Raw genomic sequence first — 20745 nt, 5'->3', positions numbered from 1 at the left:
TTTCTTAAATTTCCCCTTATATTTCTCCTTCCTTATATGCCCTCATTATAACCTGTGCATGTCTGCAGTCTTCCAGAGTTGGCAAATACCCTGAGGACTTTTAACTCCTATATGGCTGATCCTCATCAACACCCTGTGTGGCTTGCTTAGTCATTTGTTTACATCATTTCTTTTTTCTAAAGAAGTAGGCAATTTGTCAGGTTTTATAATTACAATAGATTCACTTTTATTATTACAAGTATTAAAAGATCCAAGTAGTTTAATAGACCGATAGCGTAAAAGAAAGATTAGGATCTGGAAAATTTACAGGGAAACAAAAATAAGAGCTCAGGATTGAAAATAAATGAAGAGTGAGCACTTGGAAATAAGGCTGTCAGCATTTTCTACTAGTATGGATGTTCCATGACGTATCTGGCAAGGTACTTGATGGCTAGCATCGTTTCTTCACAGGTTGGCCGAATCTGGGATTCAGGGAGGACAAAGCCATATCTGCCTTTATCCCGGAGTTCGAAGGTAAAAGAATATTTGATTCCTTGGTCATAAGCCCAGTCATCAGAGCCCCCAGCAGCAGGATCTGCAATGTGCAAACAGCAGAAAAACAGAAAAACAAAAAACCAAAAAACTTAAAATCCAGGAAGAAAATTTAAAAAACAAAAAAACACACACCATCTTTCATTTGTAATTACAACTGTTTTACAGGGAAAAATATTCTAGAAAACTGGATTATAAAGGCTATGGGGGTGTTTTAAAAACTCAGGACAATCTTACCTTTAAGCTTAATTATAGTGGGAATGACATGTTTCATACTCCAGGAAGTATGTAATTTATAATATAATATAAACTTCCCACTGTGCTTGTATGCTATAGTAGACTATAACATATGTAATTTGTTGACAAAATATATATAGTTTCTGGAAAAAGAGTATTTGTGCCCTGGGAAAATAAGGTAAGCTTCGTGATGATTGGTGATAGGCGAGAACTCCAAATCCCGAGGAAACAGGGCTGAATGATGAAATTGGAGCATCTTGAGGGCAGTGCTGTGCCTTTATATTGGTTTCCTCAGGGCCTAGCATATGGTCTGGCATAGATTGGGCATTTATTCAGCTATTCATTCAATAACAGTTATGATGTTACTGCCACGTGGATTTTATATTTATTCAGTCATTAGCTCATTTGTTCATTCATTCATTGATTAATTCATTAATTCATTCTTTGATCTGTTTATTCCATCAACAGTTGTACAGCCCTCACTGGGCAGCAGGCCACGGGCTGTACTCTGGAGGTGCCAGGATAGAGGCAAGCTGTGACTTCTGCCCTCCGAGGTTTATGGTATAATGGAAAAAGAACCTTCATTGAACTAGTCTGAATAAAATATGCAAGAAATTCACAATATATGACTAAGTGGGCTATTTCTGTTGGAACCCTGTAAGAAAACAGTATGCCCCATATGATTCAGAGCAGTTGAAAAAAGTCCAAGAGTACAGAGAACTGTATTCAACATAAAACCTAAAAGAAAACAACAACCCAGGATTGGAGCCTCTCCAGCTGCACAGGAGGCCCTGTGATGACAGGACTGGCCCTTTTCCCTTGTATTTTTAGTCCTTTCAGATCTGGGGCAAAAAGAAATCATGCACAGGCAAAGGAAAATAGAAGTAGAAGTGGAAAGTGGGGCCTGCAGGATGTGCCTTCCCAGTGACACTCAAACTCTGTAGCATCTAAGTGAAATCTGAACTCTGGGGTCCAGCCCCTACCGAACCCTCTTGCTGTGTGTCTCTTGACATTTGCTCTAACACACTGAGTGACTGGTCAGAGGGGCTCACATCTATCCCTGGAAAGTGGCTTGAGCCCGAATTAGCCCTCACACCTGCAGTCTGTTTAGTCAGGGAAACACTCCTTCTTAATGCTTGTCTCCAGCAGTTGTCCTTCCAGGTAAAGCTTCTGAGTCATTCTCCTGGGCAGTCATCCCTGATACCATGGGATGGGCTATTTGGTCCTAGGTGGTGCTCCTTCTTTGCTCATCCTCTGTCCTAGCACTTAGCATCCCTATATTTAGTTTTCCTGCTTCCCTACTGTGGGTTCTTAGAAGACTGTGCTGGTCTCCCCTCCCCCCCCCTCCCCCCTTCTCCTTCTCTCTTGCCTTCTCTCCATCCTTCCTTTCTTCTCTAGCACCTAGTATGGGCCTGGCACATAGTAGTGGGAGCTGAATGGATGTTTATAGAGAGCAAATGTTTTTATGGGTTGAAAGGGATATTTTTTCCGAACAGAAAACTGACGACACGTTGTATAAAAAATTCACTGTCAGGCAAAAGCCACATGCTTCAGATGATCTAAGGAAAGTCTCTGGGAACCATTTGTCGCCTTTTTAGGCATGCGGTCTCTTTGCACAGTTCTGAAGCCAAGACTCACAGATTGTTGTAGCTCCTGGGCCATATGTGTACTTGGTGCCATGCAGTGTGGCAAGTTCTTTTACGGTAGCTTTAGCCAGGGCATTCTGCAAAAGACCCAGCAGTTAGTCAGTAAATAAGTGAAAGCACACACTGACAAACAAACAAGTATCTGTACATTATTTTTAAGACATTGAAGAGACACAAGACACAGTTTGGGTTAGTTTTCTACTTACTCAGGGCCCATTCTGAGTTTTTAGCTGACCTAGTCACGTGATCCAAGTCATTCTTGGGTGAGGATGTCTTACCTCATGCCCTCTCCAGGCACTCACTCCGAGCTTCCCTCTGTTCCACACAGAACGTGTTGTGTTGTGGCAATACCATTTGCTGGCCTCTGAGTTCTCAGTGATTTTTTTCTGTCTTTTATCTCCATGTCTTCAGGGTCCAGGCCAAGGCTTACCACTTAGTGGTTGTCCAGGAACTAATTGTTGGAACTCTGAGGACAATTAGCACTCTTGCCCTCTTATTTAAGAATTAGGTCCTTACATTTATTTCAAATCATTGTTGCAGTAACCGGCAATAAGTTCTATTTTAGTTGGAGGACAATCTTTTACTTTCTTTTCTTTTTCATTTACATAGAACTTAGTGTGTCTTTTCCCCCAGGTATTCTTATTTAGACTTGTTAAACTTTTTTTTTTTAAACCTTAGTTCAGGCTAGAGAAATGAAGCTACAGTAATCTGTAACTGTCCCAGATATCACATTCATTGATACAGTAAAATGTCACTGTGTATTAAGAATTAGGCTATGTCTGAGGATTAGTGTGGCAAATCTGTATTGTCTCTGGTGCTTGTACAAAGAGAAAAGCTGGAGACAAGGAGGTCTTTGTGGTTGTGCAAAGAGGTTGTCTACCTAATGCAGGCAAACAAACAAATCAAATACGTACAAAGCAACCCCAAACAAAAGAAAACAAAACAAAAACTACCTGGAAATGTGGTAGGTTATAAAGTCAAGATGAAATAGTATTATATGAGCTGGGGTAAGAGTATTAAAAACTACACATATGAACGATTGGATATTCAATATAGTGTTTGCTGCCATCATAGAGATTCTTAGGAATTGGCAGTTCCAGGGATGAAGGTGGTTCTGGCTTTGAAGTTTTTTAGACTGAAGAATTAGACAACATCTATTTCAAAATGAAGAACATTCGAATTCCAGAATTTAAAAAAGTGGCAAGTATTAACGTTTGTGTGTGTGTGTGTGTGTGTGTGTGTGTGTGTGTGTGTTTTAGAAGCAGCATCGTTCTCTTCAAGGATCCACTGCTTTTCTGTTCCCCTGCACCCAACTACTCAAGGGCAAGGGCTCTATACCCCCAATCCTCCCTAACTCCCTAACATCCACTGACATACTGCATATTTAAATGAATCACTTGAAAAGGAACGCCTGACTTGGCTGTCTTGGGAATAGATTTGAGAATCTGATTGTTTACTACAGAATTAGCCATAATTCATTCTGGTTGTGAAACTAGCCATATTTCATACTTTGGCATCATGATTATGTCTCGTACATATGCTTGGAAAGCTGTGAGGTTGGTGATGAAATCAAAATACTCCGGGTATTGCAAAGTAGGAACTTCCCTTAGTCCTTGTTCTAATATCAAAACCAGTTTAGTGGTATCTTATGTCAAGTTGACCAGGGCATGGCTATAAAACTTCAAGGTTCCAGCTCCTAAATTGCTAATGCTTTATCAACCAAGTGGTAAATTGGAAAATTTAAAAAGAATTATAAAATAGAATAATTCTATTTTTTTAGATTTTCTGGTTTGGTCCACTGAAATGGGGTAATCCGTTTCTTGGAACTAATTTATTGTTCTCAGAGTTTGGGGACAGTGACTTGAAACTTGTAGGGTTTTACTTCCCTTTTTTTTCCCCACCTGGTAAACGAATATATGCTTTCTCTTACTGCATGGAATCTTTCACTGTTGTGGTCTAAATGTGTAGCCCTGTTGTTTGAATCTTATTCTGACCAACATACTAGAGCCAGGTCTCGTCTCTACCCTCTAGTACAGGGCCTGCTGCAGACTGAAATGAGAATAATCTATTCACAATTGCATAATGCTCAGAATAGATTTGAAACCATCTTTTACAGATGTGAAACACGGTGAGGTACTAATTATTTTTAGTAAGTAAATTGTATATTTTCTCCTCTTCTGTAATTTCATTAACTTGCATTCATCTGAGGATATCTGTAGTTATTTTTCTGTAATGCAGAACCTCGGATCCTAAAGCACTCTTATTCCTTCCCTACTTACCTTTCTTAGGCTTTTCATCTGTTCTGGGTTTTTTTTCCCCTGTCTTTAAGCCTTGAATTATTACTTTTAGCTAGAGATACAATTCTAAGAAGTTCTGAGGGTCTCAGGTTCAGCATTATGACTATGATTAACAGTACCGTATTGTACTTGAAGGTTGCTATGAGAATAGAGCTTTAATGTTCTCACCATAACGACAAAGCAACAAAATAGCAACAGCAACAAAATGATAATTATGTGAAGTAAAGGATGTATTAGCTAATGTGGTGTCCATTTCCCAATGTATATGTGTACCAAATCAACACACTGTACCCCTTAAACCAATACAATGTTATATGTCAATTATATTTCAATAAAGCTGGAGAAATAAAGAAGTGTGATTCTTCAGGATTAGTTCCAAACATGAACAGTTATGAAGACTAGAGGAGGTTTAAGATAAGAAGGTCACTGTCATTATCTATTAAACTCCTGAGTGCCTGTTGACCTTCAAGTCTCTTAATAAGGTTATTGGTATGACATAATATTTGAGTTATCTGACAAAACCGAAGGGGCCTACTTGTGATCTGTTCTCTCTTTTGACTTATCAACTTACCATTGTAGTCATAACTACCATTAGGGCCACACAAAACCGTGCAGTTTGCCTTTCCTCAAAGTGATAATAATCAAGTGCTTTCTAAGACTTCGTAAGCATCTTCTGGAAGTGGTTGTTCTGCCTTTGTTGCAGACCCCAATATCTCAGATTGATGTTAGTTTAAAAAGGATGTTAATTTGTTCCTGCCACTGGTGCACATTGCAGGAACCTTTAGTTTGTGTCAGCCTTTGCTCTCCTTGTCCTCAGTTGCTCTAACCTCTTGATACCTACTCATCACTCATCTTCTGAGTGTCACCTCATCACCACATCTCTCAGTGGCTTTCTCACCTTCTGTTGAAGTCCGGCCTCCTTTTGGGCATAGAGTGCGGGCTAGGCCCTCCCTCCTCTCCCACTCTGCACCCCTTGCTGTGCATTCCTCTTCCTTCCAAGCTAGGTTACCTTGAGCTACTTCTTACCCATGCCTGCCTCTTCTTACCCCCATCACATTGGGTATCCTTCTCCCTTTGTTGAGGTTCTCTTCTCATCTTTGTTGATTTGGAGAATTACTGTTGTCCTTCCAGATTCAGTTTTAGTGTCACCTTCTCTGTGAAGTTGCCCCTGACTCTCTTAGAGAGCATTGATTCACCCCTCTTTTGTGAAAGCTCATACCACTATCAGAGTTCCTGTCACTCTATTCTATAATGAGTTGTTTTTTTGCATCTATTTGCCCCACCCCTCAGGCAAGCCCCCCTGTGGAAAGGGATTCTTGGCTATTTACTTTGTATCTGCAGCAGATTGTATAGCATCTAGCACATGGTTGGTTGATTGAGTCTTATCCTAGGACTTTGGGGCGTTACATGGGCCTGATTTGGGTGGGTGTGCAGGATGCTGAGCTCTGTAAAGGCTGGGACATGTGTGAGTAGAGATTGGGGATGTTTGTGGGGAGGGTGGTGGTACCATGTAGTGATAGTTGATGGGTTGCCACAATTACACGATACGTCTGCTGTGCATTTTACTTATTTACAGTAATTAAAAAAAAATGAAGTGTGTGGACCCTTTCTCTCAGCTTCTCCAAAGCTAAGAGACAAAAAAAAAAAACCAAAAACCCAGAACAGACATTAATTGACCAAAATATCATATTTTAAATTCCAATGATCTTAACAAAAATCCCTGGAATCACTGTGGGTCTTTTCTTTTGAAGAGTTCAAATACTTTCACAAATGTTACTCATTTATCTTTCCAACACTATCTGTCCACATTTCATCAGCATAGAATTTTCTAGCAAAATGGAATGCCACGTGGGGCAGCACGCTCAGTGGGAATGTTCCAACCAAGCTGGGTGACTGACCCCAGCCAGGAATGGTAAAAGAGAGATAATTCCTGCATTCGCTAAAATGTTAGAGTGGTAACTCCTTTCCCTTGTACATTTCTGTAAAAAGGGACTAAGACAGCTGACGAAAGACCCGCAGAAGCAATGGCACATCAGAAAGCATGATCCACATCTTGAAACTCCAATTAAAGACTCTTTCTATACAACCTGTTATTTGAGGGACATCTTACATCCTTGCTCAATGGGTTCAAAATAAGAACTAACATTTACATAAAACCTTAGACTTTACAAAGAGCTCTTGATAAGAGCTAGATATTTTTATCCCCATTTTACAGATAAAAGAACTGAAACTCAGAGAGGATAAAAGAACTTTCCCAAGGGCATGCAGCCCCATAAGTGGCTGACTTGAGCTAGGTTCTTCTTGCTTTAAATCCTGTGCTCTTTTTCACTTCTCCTTGTGGCCTTCGAATACTTCAAAAGAAGTGTTGCTGGAGCTGGTTTTACCAATTGTAAAGAACAGAAGGAAGCTAAATATAAATCAGCCTCAGAGAAAACTTTGCTTTCAGTCAAGGCCAAACATGGCCAGCCTTTATTAATCCTTAGATATGAGTTTCCTACCATGTCTTATGCATGTTCTCTTTTGTCACCTGTTTTCTTAAAAAGAGGCCTTGGTCATAGAGCAAAAGACAGAGAGAGTCTAAAGTGTCACATCTAACTCAAAGCCCAAGAGACAAAAGACCAACTAGTGTAATGTTTCTCAGGCTCTGAGCTCCAGGGGGCTGGTAAGATGAATAAGGCGAGGGTGTTCTTTTCCACTGACCTGCGTTCCCAGATAACATGTGATCAGGAAGCCCCTGTCTCATGGCTGTGCCCATGGTCTTCACTGCAAGCCAGAGTCATGGGAGGCGGGGGGCTGCCTCTTCGGGTCTTCCGCTGGTCCATTATTCCAGTACAAGGAAACAAAAGTTCCAAACTGACTATGGGGTATAAGCCAATTCGAAGGAAATTTTCTCCAGAACTTTGTTTCTAACTGGAAGTTCTGAGTTTAACTATTCCTCCGGGTGAATACATGTGATAATGGAAGCATCAAAATGATCTTTAACTGCCGTTTCCTTCCTTCTGTTCTGTGATAATGGGTAACTTACACCAAGGGACCAATGAGGAATTTAACTTTTATAATTTTGATGCAAGAGGAGAAGCCTGCAAGGCCCACAGGCAGGCACTGAGGAGAAGGCCTTTGAGACTTGAAAAGACAAACATGTTTCTGAGAAAAACAGGAGGGTAAACAAGTGCAGGCTCTGGTTGCGAAGCCCGAGATTAGAGAAAGGCAAGGAGTTAGGGGAAAGGCTTGGCTTGGGAGAGCTGGGCCTGCCCGTCTTGGCAGAGCTCATGGGGAGAGTGGGAATGCTTGCACTGATGTAAAGCAGTTTTTTCTTTGGCTGATCTACATACATACTTTTCAGCTCTTTAAAATCAAGGAAAATGTGAAGGGTGAGTCAGCTGAAGTTGCAAAGTCTAGAGTATTTGTGTGTGTGTGTGTGTGTGTGTGTGTGTGTGTGTGTAGGTGGTACTTCTTCCAAATAAATATTAAAAAATAAATGCTGTATAATGAGAACGTACTGTATCTTTTGCACTTCAGATTTGCAGAACACTATAAACTATTTGTGAGGAGGGTGAAAGCCAGGGGCCTTGAGCCAGGAATGTGACTTTGTTCTTATCTTAGTTTTAAAGCAGGGTTTCTCAACCTCAGCACTCTTGACATGTGGGCTGGATAATTCTTTGTTGTGGGGGCTGTCCTGTGCATTGTAGAATGTTTATCTGCATCCTCTGGCCTCTACCCACGAGATGCCTATAGCACTCCTACAGTTATGACAACCAAAAGTGCCTCTCCAACATTGCCAAATGTCTCCTAGGGGGTCGGCCGCGGTTGGGGGGGGGGGGCGCAAAACTAGTTGACAGGAAAGTCAGATAAAAGACATAATTATGGTAAACACGAGTGTATTTTAGAGACAAAATTGAAAAGGAGGACAACCATTTTGAAGGTTCTCTGAATGCCTATCTTCTTTGCTGATGATGGTATAAGTGTCTCTTAAACACTGCTGCTAGGTCAATGCTGCTAAAATATCACTTTACTAGCCAGGTTGCCAGATTTAGCAAAAAATACAGAATGCCCCATTAAATTTAAATTTCAGATAAAGAGTGAATACTTCTTCAATATAAGTCTGCAATATTTGGAAGATATGTACACTAAAAATTGTTATTTCTCTGAAATTCAAATCTAACTGGGAGTCCTGTATTTCAGCTGGCAATCATATTTACCAGGTTACAGGCTCTAGGGCCTGCTATGACACAGGACTCATTGTGACGTTTAAGTCCCTCCAAAATCTCCTTACCTCACTCCCGTTCTTCCTCCACAAGAACACTTGAAACAGGCTGATCCTTCTCATCCCTCTCCATTTTTCAGTGTCCTTCTTGCACATTTGTTGGCTCTTCTGTCGGCCTAAAATGCTCTCTTCAGCCCTCTGACACCCAAACCCTGCCCATCCTTCAAGGCTCAGAATAAATTGTTTCTCCTTTCTATAACTTTCATTGAATAGCTTTATCACATGTTACCATTTTCCTGCCCTGCATTCCTACTACTGTGCTTAGTTTGAAACTCCACATTCTGTACTTCTCTTGTACGGTTTCTGATATCTGAGTCTTAACATTTCAATAAGATCTGACATTTCTAATAGCAAAAGCCATGGTTTACACTGAGCACTTGATAGGTACTCAGTGAAATTTTTGGTAATTACCTGATGAGCCATGTACTGACCAGGCCTCTGTAGGAGAACTTTAATAGGCCAAGAAGTCACTTAAAGTGTATAGTGATAAAACAACAACCAGTTTCTCTAATTAAATAAATTCTGCGGTTGTCATCTAAATTTTTTTTTTTTTTTTTGTATTATAAGTGAAATTTAAAAGTTCTGAGAAAATACCTGAAGTGAATATTTTATGTCTCAGGTCCTGGTCTGCCTTAGCTGCTGGTGGCCTGCCTGACAGTGGGACTATATCCGTCTCATTTTTGTTATTAGGCAGGGACGTGGGGACAGCTGTGACTGGGTATGCACATGGGCCTGCAATTATCCACCTTCTAATCACAGCGTTTCTTCCCTCTGATTTTTATGTTTATCTCTAATCATGGTCTTGCTTTGTGCTCACATGCTTGGGTGGAGCATTGGATTTCTATCTTGGTAGCTCATTAGCTAAAACTTTAATTAAGAGGTAGTGAAGTGCCATTGGACTAGAAGGAATGGCTTTAGGAATGGATTCTTCTCTTTCGGTCAAGTTTAATAATTTTTCAGAAAGACCGTCATCTTTCTCCTGGTTAGAGAGTATATGCCCATGAAAGTATGGGCTAGAGTCATAAAGACTGGGCCCTGAGAAGTTAGGCATCTCAGCTGACCAGTGTAAATCCTTAGCAGTATCCAGGCACAGAGGTAATAATGTGTTTGTGGAAGAAAGGCAATTTGATGAATGTTCTGCAAAATGGCTACATGGGCTACCCAATGTGTGGGTGTCTCTGGAAATTGGGGCAGTCTAGGAAGTCCTTCAGGATCCAATAGCTCTAGGCCCAAGGCTGTCTCTACTACTGGTGTTGGCTTAGCAAAACCTTCATTATTGCAGCTGGTAAATAAGAAAGCAGAACCAGAGAAATTTCAAGATTTCCAGCTGTAAAGTTCCATGCTTCTAATGTAGAAACGTGGTGTGAGAGGTATGTCCTGGCACCTTTGTGTGGTGCATATCAGTTTCCAGTTTGGTCAGTCTGGGGAACGGGTCAAGTCAAGATACTTAGTTGACCAGTTATTATTCTGGGTTCCTGCTTTTGGACTTAGAAGTGGTATTATGATAATAATTATTATTATTAATAGTGCCACATAGGCCTTTTTGGGGGGGAAGATGGACCAAAGATTTGGAGTTTCTTCCCTGCTCAGTAAATGCAAAGATATAGATAGTTTTGAAAACCTTTTCAATTAATTCTCCTAGTTTTTATTTACTCTGACAATAAAGAGGTCATACGATCCAGCATTTCATTATGTTTTAGAATTTTGGAAATGTAATTATATTCTTTTTGTGGGCCTTAAAACTTCCTCTGATGATAGTGATAGCTTCATATTGAATAAGTCAACACCGAGGAACTGGATAGTGTATGAAGCCATTGGAAACTCACAATGCACTTTGTATTCTTTCTTTAAATAATGTAGTATGTGTAAAAGCAGTTAGCAAAGTGGAAAGCATTATACATGTAAGATATTTTTATGATTCTTCATATTTTTCACTGATCTGTAGACATATTTTTTGGTAGCTTTCTTTGTAATTCATGCTATTACTTCTCTTGTTCTTTTACAAGAACATTGGTCTTGTGCATTCTCTGAAGGTTGTCTCATGATATGAATAATTGTCAGGCAATCACATGTAACATCTTTCAGAAATGAAGCCACATTTTTATCATGACTCAGATATCAAAGATTGCCGTGTGTCCTAAATTTGCGCTGAGAATTCTAATATAGGTGCAGGATAATTTCCTTCAGTTTACAGTCTTATTCTCCTTGAAGCATTTTTTTTTTGCTACAAATATAATCTTGTAGGTTTTATAAATGTAAAGATAAATAAGAATCATATCCATATCTATGCACTCAATTCTGTGTAAGACAAAGTCCACTTTAAGAAATTCTAAGTTATTTATAATGTGGTATGCCAAGAATTCATCTTGTTAATCTTTCCCTACCTTTAGTTTTCTACAGCGGGATCACATTTTTTTCTAGCTGAGAATTAATTTAAAAGCACTAGATTTGGATGGAACATTTACTGTACCCAGATCAAGACTTCTACTTTTTGTTCTTAATATCCTCATTACAAATAAAAACTGTGAAAAAGCCAACATTTTTCTTTATGAGAGACTCAAGATTCTTTTTTGGCTATGTGTATTTACTCATTAACACTACAGTTGTGAGTTGCTCTAGCAGAATGTACTTAAGAGGTTAGTGAATTGGAATTATGCAAAATAAGAAAACGATGGAAAGGATCTCTAGTTATTCAAAAGATTTAAGTTATTTTGGGGTGCTGGATTAAATTCAGATTCCCAATGAATCAAATAATCAAATTAACATTCACTTTAGATTTTACTAGTGACGCTTAAGTATTTCTTTTAAGACGCTAGGCAAAAGCTTAATCATAGAAAGAAATGATTGGAAATTAAAGTAACTTTTAAATCAATTACTGTGATATAAGTACAATTAAATTTGCAGGTCAGCCACCTGTCTTGTCATGCTCAGAAAGGGTAAGAAGTAGCATATATTTTTTCTTGAATTTATTGGTTTCGTGAATATAAAAGTAAACATCCAACATAAGATTATTTTATGGTTTGTATTTTTTGTATTATGGTTTGTATTTTTGTATGCAGATTATGAATATTTTACTGGATATAATTCTGTTTATTCCAATTCTTTGTTAATTAGAATTAACTTATTCCCCAATAAGAAAAAGTATTGATGATTTGTGAAGCAGCTCATTTCCAAAGAACACTTTAAAATTTTTCTGTTAGCATTAGTCTTTTAGAATTTGGGTTTAAAACTGGATATATTAAGCAAACTGGATATATTGATTATTGTTACACTTAATATGGCTTTGTCTTTTTCTTTTCTGATGTGGCACAGTTTAAACATATTCACATGAATAAAGCAAACAACATAGCCCCACCTTCTTTCCTCAGGGACTGAAATCTGGGATTGAAATGAGGATCTGACCACACCCATCTCTGGGATAGCAGGACTGTGAGCACCCACTGGGAACACTTAACAGATGGAGCATAATTGGAAAATTGAAATAGTTAATGGTTCCAGCTAATGATGTTTTCCTTTGTTTTTTTGGCTGTGGACAGGGAAAATGGGAAGCTTTTTGAAAAATAGATTTTTTTTTTTTTTTAATGAAAAGGACCTAGTTTTCTAAGAGGCTGAGTTATTTTCCCATTTTGCTCTTCACAAAATATTTATAGTATTACATATTTTATTTGGTCTCTGAAAGACTGAAAGTACCAAACAACAGTTTCCAGTTGTTAAAGTCACTGGCTCTTCAAATTTATGCATTTAGGTAAGCCAAATATCTATGTCATTGTCTAAGTGGGAACCCCCCCCCCCCCACTTTATTTTTTGGCATAACTCAAATGCTTTAAATCTTACACTTGTTCTTAAGGTCATTGGTCCCAACTTATGGCAGCCAGATGTTTCATAAACTAGAAAATATTGTTTGAAGGATTCAAACCTGCTGATTTTAAAAAATTATGCATTGATATGTGATATTTGTTAATGTGAATGTTATAAAATTCTTATATTATTTGACGTTTCATGTGGTTATATCATGATTTTCTAACAAGATTGCATTTTTTTGTGTCATAGACACTTAAATATTTTTTTGCATTATTTCCTATATCTAGGAAGTACCCATTTATACTATTCATTCATTGATTGCTTTACTACTGTGTCTCATATAATCAAACAGTGGAATAAGCAATTTTAAGATCTTATCACTTAACCCAGTATCAAGCAAATATGCCAAATTCCTAATGACATCTGCCATTCTCTGCCTATGTCAGATCCAGCTCAAGGCAACTTGACAGAATTGACTTTCTGTTTGTGTGTGAGATAAAGCAACCTTGTTGACTATCCCAGATGCATCTGAAATCATCATGTAGTTAGTATTCTGGTGAAGCAGGAGTAAGTGTAGCTATTGTCATTTTGACAATTAGTGACTAAACTGGTTTAAATGTTGGGAACTGTTTCCCCCCATTAAAATCATATCTCTTTTAGCCATTTTATCAGCCAATTCCAGATTCCTTATAAATCTGTACTAAGTTTTTTTCTTTGCTTCTACTGCCAAAAATTAATGGAACTTTTAGAAATTGTTTTTATAATTTTTTTTTCTCAGGAATAGGATTTAAAAATTTTCAACAGTGAAATACCATATTTACTACCACAACTACTTACCAACTCAGCATTGTTCTCTGTGAGTTTATAATCATAGGAGTAAGGATAGAGCATCATTTGGGAGTATGAGTGGATTGTCACATATGCTTTGATGGAAGAGAGGTTGCTGCGGATGAAATTAGCCAGGGCCTTGGTCTCTCTTTCGGACTCTGCAGCAGGTCCACAGTAAGTGTCATCACAGGGCTTTCGAGAGGCTCCGACTTCTACAAAAACATATGTCATTAATGGAATGGTCACCTACTAAAGTTCTTACAAAGCATGTTTCAAACTTCCAAATTAGAGAGTTAAAAATAAGCTGTTTTTGGGGCTCCTGGGTGGCTCAGTTGGTTGAGTGCCTGACTCTCGATTTTGGCCCAGGTCATGATCTCGTTGTTTCGGTTTGTGAGATCAAGCCCCACGTTGGGTTCAGCGCTGACAGTGTGAAGCCTGCTTGGGATTCTCTCTCCTCTCTCTCTCTGTCCCTCCCCCTGCTCATGCTCTTTCTCAAAATAAATAAATAAACTGAAAAAGAAAAGCTGTTTTTATAGGCACCCTCGTGATCATGTAGGTATATAAGGCATGCACATACATTTAGTCATGAGATTAGGGTCTTATGTTTTTAAGCTAATGGGGTAAAAAGTTGCATGTGAAATTATCAGTGTGTCTTTGTGTAGTATTATACAATGAAATCTCAATATAGTGCAAGAAAATTAATAAGGGATAAACTAACATACATGAGAAATTTTCTTATTACTTGTAATCATTTTCTGAGAGTTGAATCACAAAATTGTAATTATATCACATTTTAATTTAAATAATTATTTAATGACTGTCTCCTCTAGATGATACATTTCAAAGTAGTAGAATTCTGTCTGGATTGCTCAGCCTTGTGTTTCCAGCATCTAGCACAGCTGGGAACACTATACACAATATATTTTTTTGAGTGAATAAACTGTGCTTTCAGAAAGCTAGAATTCTAAAATGTAAACCTTGACATTTTTTCTTATTTTAGACACTGTTTTTTTTCCCTGTGTTGTTTGTCCTCCCAGGCTTTTCAACAGATGCATGGCAAAATGGTCAGCTAGATACTTACTGCACCATCCAGCATCAAAATTTCTGTTGGGGTCTGTGCCAATGCAGGTGGTTCCAATCTGGGTGGAGCGAGTCTTTCTCCACATTCGGTTCTGAAAGTGGATTGTGTGGTTAGGTCAAGTATAATAGGAAGTGGGTTGGTTTTAATTTCATCAGCCCCTCTCAGAATTGGTTCATATACCTTGGTCCAGGTGTAGATATAGCCGTCAATATTGACCACAGGCAAGACATAAAAGTCTAACATGTTGAGAAGTTCTGTCATGTGGCTCTCATGTCCATAGGTGCGAATAGCCTGTGTATGAATTAGGAAGAGAATTTCATGGAAAAATGGAATGTGTGAAATTTACATAGACTGTATGAATATTGACTTTGGTAATAATATCTACCTATTGAGGTAGCTATTTAATATTTAAAAGGCAGTTAGCAAAAATTTTACCCATAGTTTTGATTAAAATAGTTTTTAATTCTTCTCTGTTTCCAGGACATTCTGTTACATCCATATATAACTCGAATAATTATTTATTTAACTTTTCACTTTAAAGATGAGCAAAGATTTAATAAAACTAGACTATTAAAAAACATATTCATTTTCTAATAGTAACTGCAGTAGATTTTTTTCAAAGTGAGTAGGATATGAAGGTAAGACCTGTTTTTAGTAAGTAAGGAATATCTATGGGTGGCTATGGGTGTTTCTGCTATCATCTAGAAATTTATTTAAGTTTTGTGAAACCTCCTGTAGATAGTCTCACTGGAGAGAATGTCCAATAAGGAAGAGGAATGAAGAAAACCCCCTTTGTGAAGTGAGCTCACACTGGTAGATTTTGGGTGGCTCTCACAAAAGCCTGCATAAAGATGAAAGTCTCCTTCTTACTCCTCTGTATTGAGAAGGGAACCCTGTTAAGGGACTAGCTACCCCTGCTAAGTAATGTGGACATTCCTCTGTGAATGAAGGACCTCATACTCATTAATTATGTTCTTTTGGTCATAGTTCCTCAGCCGCAGTATCATGTTAAACTTCAATTCAACTCTTCCCTAGGCATTTTTGAGTAGACTTTAAAATAGTTAAGGCTTCTATGTATTAATAGTTTTAATATACTTTTTGTGAATCTACACATGTATATTCATTATAAAAACACATGATAAAATATGTGATGTTTAGTTTGGAGGAGCTACAGAACCGTGTTCTTTTTAGTGGTCTAATCTTAGAGATAACCAAAGTAATAATAAAAGTTGTTCCCTTCCAGAGGGCAGATGGCAAGATACCCATTGAAGTTAAATGGTGACAACTGGATACATAACATGTCTAGAAACCAAGACCATGACAAATATATACACAAGTGTTTCACACAAAAGACCGTATATTGTATATAATTATATTCTTAATTTTAAAAGTACTTCAATATTTTAAACTTTTAATTCTGAAATAATTTTAGACTTAGAGAAGAGTTGCTAATGCAAAGGGTTCCCGTATGTCCTTTACTCAGCTTCTCCTAATGTTATCATCTAACTCAATCATGGTACAGCGATCAAAGTGAAGGAATTAACATTGACACAGTAATATAAGTTAAACCATAGGTTTTATTTAGAGTTCGCTAGTTTTTCCACTATTATTTTCTGCTCTAGGATCCAATATACAATCCCACACTATGCTGGTTGTCATGTTTCCTTTGTCTCCTCTTCTCTGTGAGAGTTCCTCAGTCTTTGTTTTTTATGACTTTGACACTGTTGAAGAGTACTAGTCTGGTTACTTTGCAGAAGCCCCCTCAATTTGGATTTGTCTCAATTTTTCTTTATGATTAGAGGAAGGTTATGCATTTTTAGGAAGAATACCATAAAGACATTGTGTCTTTTCCGTACATAATACCCGGTGGTACATGATATTGATTTTGTCTTATGCTGATGATGTTACCAGTGATGTTAACCTTGATCACTATTTGGTTAAATAGTTTCTGCTGTTTCTCTACTGTAAACTTTGTCTTTGTAATTTAATACATATTTTTGGGGAGATACTTTGAAACTGCAAATGTCCTATTTGTCTTTAAACGTTTACTCACTAATTTTTGCATCCATACGTAGATTTTCATGAAATGATTATTACTGTGGTGTTCTAATGGTAATTTTCTCTTTTGTCCATCCTTTGTATATCCATTAGTTATAATTCTTCTTTAAGAAAGATTGTTCCTTCTTTCCCTTTTATATATTTATTGAATAATTTGTTTATATCAATATGGACTCATGGATATTTAAAAAATTTCAGTTAAAGGGATTTCACATATATCTTATTACAATTACAAGGAGTGAAAAACAGTATCATTTAGAGTAGGGACCACTATTCATTGTTGTTGTTGTTGTTTTGTGAAGTATACGACAGTTATTGTCCAAAAGATAATGACGAAGCTAGTGGTTTATCCACATTTACTTTTAAATGACCTCTCCATTATACTACCGGTTAGTCTCTCCACCAAAGGTGGGTGAGAAAGTTCTGATGAGTCCAATATAAATAAATCAAATTTGATAACTGTTTTAAAATCTTACAGGGGTTCCTGGGTGGCTGAGTCAGTTAAATGTCCGACTTTGGCTTAGGTCATGATCTCACGGTTCGTTCGTGAGTTGGAGCCCCGCGTTGGGCTCTGTGCTGACAGTGCAGAGCCTGCTTGGGATTCTTTCTCTCTCCCTCTCTTCTCTCTGCCCTTCCTCTGTGCACTCTCTCTCAAAATAAATAAAGTTAAAAAAGTTTACAAAAACTTAAAATTTTACCTTATAAATGTTCCCTAAAATTGGGAACTTGTAATTAGGATTTTTTTTTCTGTGTTACTACTCTTATTATAGCCTGGTTATAGGAAATTGAAGTTTTTTGTTAAATAAAAAAACACTTTCTACTTCCCTCCGCCCAAAATCATTCTATATACTGACCTCTCTCACAAACCATTGGCAAAATGCAGGGGAAATCCACTCTCTGGCATGGAAACCACAGTCCATGAAAATGGCAGGCTTATGAGGTCTAGCTTTGCCAACCTATTGCAAGCAAAGAAAAAGGGAAACGGTGATTCATCACATTCAGGGGTTAACATTCACTACCCGTCTGGGCTTTGGATTCAACAGGTGAAACTTGACAGCAGCAAGAGATATATCCTGTGATTAAATTAAAACACAATACTAGCACAGTATGTTCTTGCCTCTAGACACTCACAGTGGTTGAACTGAAGGCTTACATGGCTGTTTATTATTTTTATTAAGCTTGACAAGCTCATATTTTTCAGAAGATGCTGATTACACTGCTTAATTGTACTCACGTGGAGGTTATTTTCAGCTGCTATTATTAGGTGACATGACCAAGACAACTGGATGAGTAATTAGAAGTAATCATGATTGTTGCTAATCTTGTAAGAATTTTCTTTCTCTCCCACTTACTCCTTGTCTTTTTATTTTCTTCATTAGAATTACATGACAAAAATGGCATTAGAGGACGACAGAAACAAATTGTTGCTACGCTTTGTAATGTTGCCTGATAGACGTGAAGTTTATGAACCTCTTTAGCAAATGGATTTGCAAACAACATCTGGGAGAGAAGAATTTCATCAAGGTAGGTGATCATTTACATTGCTTACAGGAATGTGGTTAAATTTATAGGACTTCTCTTATTTTATTGCATTTTCCTTTCGAATAAATCAAAATAATGATTTAAAAATCCACATATGATAAAAGAAGCTAGGGAATCTGTTTGATTCCCTGGGGCATATAGACAGGGAAAGAGTTATAACAATGCTGGGATGAGCATGTCTGTGTAACAGATGTTAATGTGTTAGAACTCGTTGATTTAAAGCCCTCAGACATGGCAAGGTCATGGTTAAAAATGATTACCTTGAGGAGATACATAGTGCGTCCTTCAAATGTGGTTCCGATGGCTCTGCGAGAGATGAGGCCTGGATTCTCAGTGGCGACTTGTTGAGTCCAAGCCTCTATCTACCAATGCAACCATTTGCGGATTAATGTGCCATTCTTAGTTCAGTTCCCAAAACAATGTCTGTCTAGATCATGTGCACATCATACCGTTTCCCATTTGTTGTACTTCTCATAACTGTGTCCAGTGGCACGGACCTGGCTGTCAAACTGGCCTTCTAACACAGATCTCAGGTTGCTTATCAATACCCTGCAATAAACCAAAGGGGAGGCTCCTGTGAACATACGAGTATTTCCCATTGAACATGTGCAAAAACTTAGAGTCACTGTGTTAGTAAATGGTGCAGTACATTCTCCACGGAGTCGCATGTGTCCTCTGATCATTCCTGATGCCCTTCAACAGAGCTGCTCATCACAAAGAGTGAACATATCGTTGGAGAGTGCAGGTAAGGCAGGCTCTTTTCTCAGGCCAAACTTGAGATATTTACATTTCCTTGGACTCTAAATTCAGAAAATGGTTTCCCCTGGCACCTGGGGCATTCTGGATCAGGGCCTTGGGCAGCCACACAAAAGTATGCACTTGAGCCCTATCTATGGCCTTTCTTCCCCAGGACTTCCCTGATTTTAGCACTAAAAGTCACATGTCCCAGGAACCAGTCAGTCCCAGGTAAACTGAGACAGTTGGTCACTTGAGGGCCTTTCTCTAGGTTTTGAGAAAAATGTCTTGATGGGTGGAAATTCAGAAATATTAATAAACTAAAAATTTATTATTAGGCAAAAAATTCTGGGGTTGAAGAACTAGTTTCTGCTTGCCTATTTTTGGTTGGTTTAAAGTAATCAAAGAATGGCTCTGTAGCAAAGTATTATGAAAATTGGTGACAGACCTTTGAGGCCTGCTTATTTCCATAAATGATTGTTCAGGTGAAAGTTCCTATTATAAAAGGCAGGCTGGAAGGTGTGGATTATGTGTGACTTCATTTGTCTTTGCTACTTACTGTTGAATGTAAAAAGTATGTTCTGAAAGGACAAAATTTTATGAGCATTAATGTCCTCGATCACAGCACTGTGAATATTATGGACAGAAGCTAGTTTGCAGAAACTTGTATTATCCACAGTGAAGCCTTGAAATGTTTTTATCTGACATACAGAGAATTGCAGCCACATATCAAAAAGTCTACTTCTCCTGTGGCTGCTCCAAGGGCTTTCTGATGAAGTGTGTCAGGGACATCCTCTGAACCTCCCTCCTAGTCTCTTCTTTGTTTGGTTAACTTGGGAACGAACTTGTGTCTGTTTATGGAAAATGCAATAAATTAATACTAAATAATATTTGCTCCCTAGCAAGAGGCAAATACTGTCATTTAAAATGTTTTTAAATGTTTATTTGTATATTTATTTTTGAGAGAGAGAGAGAGAGAGAGAGAGAGAGAGAGAGAGAGAGAATGGGGGAGGGGCAGAGAGAGAGACACAGAATCCTAAGCAGGCTCCAGGCTCTGAGCTGTCAGCCTAGAGCCCAAGCCAGGCTCAAACTCACAAACCTGAACCAAAGTCAGATGCTTAAGGACTGAGCCACCCAGGTGCCCCCAGGCAAATACTATCTTAAGGTCTTAACTGTCTTAAGGTGGTATTGAAAAGAAAAGGGAAAAGGAGCAGACTTAAAAATTTAGCTTGCAGAAAGAAAGTTTCTCTTTGAGCAGCCCTCAGTACTTTGTTAGTATACTCATTTTTACGGCTGCTGTAAATTACCACAAATGTAGTATGGTATAAAACAACATGAATTTATTATTTTATAGTGCTGTAAGTTAGAAGTCCAACACCGGTCTCAATGGGCTAAAATCAAGGTGTCAACAAATCAAGGTGCTTCTTTCTAGAAGTTGTATGGGAGAATCTGATTCCTTGCCCCTTCCAGCTCCTAGAGGCTGCCCACATTCCTTGGCTGTTTGCCCTTGTCTTTGAACTTTGAAGCCAGCAACAGCAGCTCAAGTCCTCTGCATGTCACATCACTCTGACCTCCTCTTCTGCCTCCCTTTAACGCTTGTAAGGACCTTGTGATCATGTTGGGCCTATCTGGACAATCTAGGATAATCTACCTATTTTAAGTTTAGCTGTTTAGCAACTTTAACGCCATCTACAACTCTAACTCCTCTTTGCCATGTAATGTGAC

General features: G+C 38.3%; 1 protein-coding gene across 1 annotated transcript in view; it reads right to left on the bottom strand.

Moving 5' to 3' along the window:
• Positions 1-201: 201 nt before the first annotated feature.
• CPB1 (carboxypeptidase B1) overlaps positions 202-20745 on the bottom strand; it is a 33543-nt gene continuing 12999 nt past the window's right edge. The window contains exons 4-11 of the mRNA XM_058730159.1: positions 18735-18834; positions 18546-18647; positions 17598-17699; positions 14866-14976; positions 14686-14776; positions 13614-13816; positions 2407-2491; positions 202-574 (exon numbers count right to left, since the gene is read on the bottom strand). Of these exons, the coding sequence (XP_058586142.1) occupies positions 387-574; positions 2407-2491; positions 13614-13816; positions 14686-14776; positions 14866-14976; positions 17598-17699; positions 18546-18647; positions 18735-18834 (982 nt within the window). The 3' untranslated portion in view covers positions 202-386. The remainder of the gene's footprint in view (positions 575-2406; positions 2492-13613; positions 13817-14685; positions 14777-14865; positions 14977-17597; positions 17700-18545; positions 18648-18734; positions 18835-20745) is intronic.

Source organism: Neofelis nebulosa, chromosome 5, assembly GCF_028018385.1.
Source record: "Neofelis nebulosa isolate mNeoNeb1 chromosome 5, mNeoNeb1.pri, whole genome shotgun sequence".
NCBI lineage: Eukaryota > Metazoa > Chordata > Mammalia > Carnivora > Felidae > Neofelis > Neofelis nebulosa.
This window is presented reverse-complemented; position numbering and strand designations above follow the sequence as displayed.